The sequence below is a fragment of the Cebus imitator genome, unplaced genomic scaffold (genome assembly GCF_001604975.1).
Source record: "Cebus imitator isolate Cc_AM_T3 unplaced genomic scaffold, Cebus_imitator-1.0 Scaffold81, whole genome shotgun sequence".
Taxonomy (NCBI): Eukaryota; Metazoa; Chordata; class Mammalia; order Primates; family Cebidae; genus Cebus; species Cebus imitator.
Window position 1 is genome coordinate 6,465,522 of NW_016107396.1, and position 4,726 is coordinate 6,470,247.

General features: G+C 42.8%; 1 protein-coding gene across 3 annotated transcripts in view; it reads right to left on the reverse strand.

Annotated features, from left to right (window-relative positions):
* Window positions 1–4,254, reverse strand: part of TRMT11 (tRNA methyltransferase 11 homolog) — a 53,201-nt gene extending 48,947 nt beyond the window's left edge. For all 3 annotated transcript variants that reach the window (XR_001826702.2, XM_017533333.2, XM_037740243.1), the window contains exon 1: window positions 4,043–4,254. Coding sequence is in view for 2 of the 3 variants with exons in the window: in XM_017533333.2 (XP_017388822.1) it covers window positions 4,043–4,114 (72 nt within the window). In the remaining variant the exon portion in view is untranslated. The remainder of the gene's footprint in view (window positions 1–4,042) is intronic.
* Between the last annotated feature and the right edge of the window lie 472 nt (window positions 4,255–4,726).

The following is a 4,726-nucleotide window of genomic DNA, read 5'->3' on the forward strand; positions in this document are numbered from 1 at the left end:
AAAAAAAAAAAAAAAAAAAAATTTTTTAAGCAACTAATATGTGCAAGTCACAGAGTTATGTAAAAATACATACACATTTACCTTAGAGAAATTAAGGTCTAGCAGAACCAACAAGATAACCTCACAAATGAAACGTACAGTGTAAAACAGTACATTGTTGTTTTAACATGTTGTTAAAGAGGTAAAAGCAAAAAATATTAGAGTGCAAGAGAGTAAAAGATTACTTCAGTTTGAGAAGTAAGGTTTCATGGAAACTGACTTAATCCCTGAAAAAAATCTAACTCAATGACAGAAGAATTCAACTTGCAGGGATGGCAAAACAGGTAAAAGCCTCTTGCTACAAAGAACTATAAAAGCTGGCCATGTAACTGAAGGCATAGAAAGATAACAAAAATTACCAAACCAACAACCAGGAGAGGGCAAAAATTCCCAGGTGGAGCCACTTTTTCCCTGAGACATTTACCAATCCAAAAACAGGCACTTGCAGGATGGAAAGGGGAAAAAGAAAAAAGGGCCACCCACGGGGAGAAAAGGATACTTGCTGAACTACCTAGTTTACATTAGGATGTCAAAAAGCTACACTTGGTGAGTATGTGGGACTCAGAATACAAACAGAGCTTAGCACTTGAGAATGAATTAAACCAATCCTAGACTCCTCATGCTCCTGTGAGTTCCTATCTTCTTCAAGAGGATGTACATCAATCCAGACCTCCAATTATTTTTTTAAATAAATTTTCAAATACAACATCTGGCATATATTTTAAAAATAGCCCAGCAACATATGAAAGAGAACCAAAAGAAACAACAGAAACAGACCCAAAGGATCCCTTTTATCAGATACTTTAACATAATTACACTTTCCATATTGAAGGGGATTAAAGAAAAAATTAGAATTTTGGCAGAGGAGGAAAAACTACAAAAAAGGAAATTGCGGATCTGAAAAAGAATCACGTAAAACATATAAAGCTAAAAGAAATAAATATGTGCTTAACTCTAAAGGAATACTTACTACATAAGAAACAATAGATCAAAGAATGGGGAACACCCAAACCAGACTAAAGGGAGCACAGAGAGCAAAAGTGAAAGCAGGAATTCAGGGAATAATGAGTCAGTTTTGGCAGCACTAAGGACTAGGTGGGAAGTGAGAGCACAAAGGAGAGAACCATGCAGTGTTAGACCTGGAATGCCTGACTAAAGATTTTCATCTTAAGAAGAACGAGAATGTAAAACAGAACAGAGTTTTTGGAAGAATAAACTGGCACAAGGGTAATGCACTAAGAAGAATTTACAATGGAAAGAAAAAGTAGAAATCACCACATGGTTGGGTTGTTATTCGGGAGTCCACAGTCCAACCACTCCATTGTCACTGCACTGCCTTACTTTAGGCAGTCACACTCCTGAGCCTCTCTAGTTCTACTCCAGTATTCTCTAAGTGGGATCTTTTCTCTGGTACTTCAGAATTATCTTTCTAAAACACAAATTCTTACCACCTCTCTGGCCTCAATGCCCACTACTTCAACCTCCCTCCCCAAACCTCATAACCAATCACACCTCTGTGCCTTTAAGTCTGTTTCGGTTTCTCACAGAAGTGGTCTTTACAATCCTCTTCACCAACAGAACATATCCTTTGTCAATTAAGACTTAATTAAAAATTACTTCCTCCATGAAACTCAGAACATTAATACTGAATCAATGTCACAATCTTCCTTCATGACTCCTAAGACCAATGAGTTCAACACAACTGAAGAAAATCACAGAATCTTAGCATGATTACAGATCTGAGAACTTCACCTTCAGCTGGTTTTCAGCATTGCTCTAATACCTATGTTCTTCACTCATTTTCCTCCTTGTCAACTCTCCTCTTTGCTCTCAATGACTATTTCAAGTTTTACTATTTGTCTCAATTTCCCCATTCAACTGCTGGCCCATCATCTCTCAAGAAATAACTTCCACTCATTCATTATCTAGAAAACAGGCCCTCAGGTAACTACTCTACACCCACCCTAACTTTCTTTGTCCCATTTCCCCTCTTACTGAAAAGAGATGCCCTTTTATCCCTCTCTTCCCGTCAGCCTACCAATATACTCATGCTCAATCTCTGCTCAAACTCATTCTCTTCATGGGGAGAATTCTCCTTTGACCATAGATCCACTTTAAACTGTTAACCCATTTCTTACTTTCCCTTATGCTCTAGCTAAGGGCACTCAGTCTATCCTATCTCCCCTTCCTCATTTTCCAGTGACCACTAAACCAAGCCATCCGGCTTCTCCCACTAAAACTTAACATACCAGCTTTAGCGAAATTAATCAATTAATTACCTTCTAATTGAGACTATCAATGAACATTTTTTCATTCTTTTCTAACTAAAAAACAACTGCATTCGACATTATCCATTTGTCCCTGCTTCCTAAAATTTTACCCTTCTGATTTCTGTGGTCTCACACCCTTCTGGCACTTGCCCATCTTCTTCACGGCCTCCTCCGACTTTCCTTTAATATCAATGCTTCCAAGCACCTAAACTTGGCCCACCACTCTTTTTACCTTACCCTTAGAGTAATTTCATCCCCTCTCCTAATTTTCACATGCAGAAGACTCCCAAATATTTCTCACTAGTCCAGATCACTCTGCCATACTCTATGCATATTCATATATCCACTGCTTCTTGGTCATCTGACGTTGATGTTACACGAGCACATCAAATTCAGTGTAAACAAAAGTTAAATCTTACATCTGCCTATGTTCTCTATTTTAAATGGAGACACTCCTACCTATATCCACCCAGGAGTCATACTCGCCTGGTGCCCCTTTCTCACATATTCAGTCAATTCAGCCCTAATGACTGTATGGCTTAAATATTCTCCCAGTCTATCCCATCCTCTTACCCCTTAACAGACCTTCTTAATCTATTAACAAGACTATGCCAACAGAGGTTTTTTTTAGATGGAGTTTCGCTCTTGTTACCCAGGCTGGAGTGCAATGGCTCGATCTCGGCTCACTGCAATCTCTGCCTCCTAGGTTCAAGCAATTCTCCTGCCTCAGCCTCCCGAGTAGCTGGGACTACAGGTGTGCGCCACCATGCCCAGCTAATTTTTGAATTTTTAGTAGAGACGGGATTTCCCCATGTTGACCAGGATGGTCTCGATCTCTTGACCTCGTGATCCACCCACCTCGGCGTCCCAAAGTGCTGGGATTATAGGCGTGAGCCACCGCTCCCGGCCCCAGACTCTTAAATAGTCTCTGGCTCAAGGCTTAGTCTTTTCAAATCCATCCTCCATAGCGTTGTCAAACTGATTTAATTTTTTGGTAACTTTTTTACTTAAAAGTCTTCAATAAATCCCCTTTCAGAAGTTCCAGGGATTCAAGGCTTTCATTTTCTGGCCCCTGTTTACTTCCCCTGTCCTCTTACCACTCTCTGCCACATATCTAATGAGCCAGTAATAATAATAATTGTAATTCTAATTCTTATCAACGCTATTTTGTCCTTCTAAGATGAAGTGCTCAGCCCTTAGTCTAAGCAGTAAGCTCCTAGAGGGCAGACGTTGTTTACGTCATCTTTATAAGCCCGGCGTACGCATCTTCAACTACGTGCACCGTGGAAACGTTTCTTGAATAAAACACTCTTCTCAATTTCTCCATCATCTAATCCCCACCACCAACCCCTCCACTGAATTGATCCACAGATTATGATACTTAAAATACCAGCCTGAGCATTTGTTAGCTGTCTCTATCCTCCGCTAGACGAAGAGCTGCGGGAGTGAGAGGACCGGTCATATTCACCTGCCTAACTCCAGTACTTGGCACACGGGCAAAAGAATGAATGAAAACATTTAAGGAAGCCGAGGGGTTTGGTCTCGGACTTCTGTCACACACTCCCTCCGCCAAACTCACCCCGCCCGAGGACCGGGGACGCGTGACCCGCGCTGACCAGCGCAGACCCCGGAATCCCGACGCCCTGCAGCTATGCAGATCACCTCCACCCACACATCCACTCCACTCCAGCGGCCCCTCCAGTCGAAAGTTGCGGAGGGCGCTCGGGACTCACCGGCAGGCGGAACTCCAGGTGTTCCTGCGCCATGAGCAGCAGATACCTGTTAAGGGTACACGGCGTCGCCATTGCAGCTGCCCACCGTGCGCCTGCGCGGCTCGAGCGAGGTCCCACCTCTTTCTCCCTCCCAAAGCCGAGTCTCCACAGAGAGCAAGCCTGAAGGGCCGGAAGCGGAAGCTCGGCGAGGCAGGCGCTGTCTGTGCGTTTCTTGCGCGCGGAGTCCGAAACCGTGGTTGCTGTGAAGAGAGGCTTCCTCACCTGGGAGTGCCAGGTGGTTGCGATAGTTCAGCGCTAGGAGCTGGTGGGCGGGGCCGCGTGGTTTTCAGGAGAAGCCTGTCATAATAAGACAGTATATTTCCCAATGATCTTCCCACTTGGAATGTATTTCCAGCTTTCTCTACAACCCTTTAAATCCTGTTCTTCAAAACTGGACTGAAATTTCACCATTTCCTTGCAGACCTGTCTAACCAGCACAGCCTTCGGGCCCTGATTTAGCTGGTCATTTAACACTTAGTATACTTTTCGTATTTATGTAACGACTTTTCGAGAGCACATGCCTTATAAGGCATGTGGTCTGAGATAATCTCTTATGGTTCACTCTATCCTTAACAAAAACCAAAAGCATATCTTCCTCAAAGTACGGCATAATTCTTAGGTTGTGTTATTTGTTAGACCTAAGAC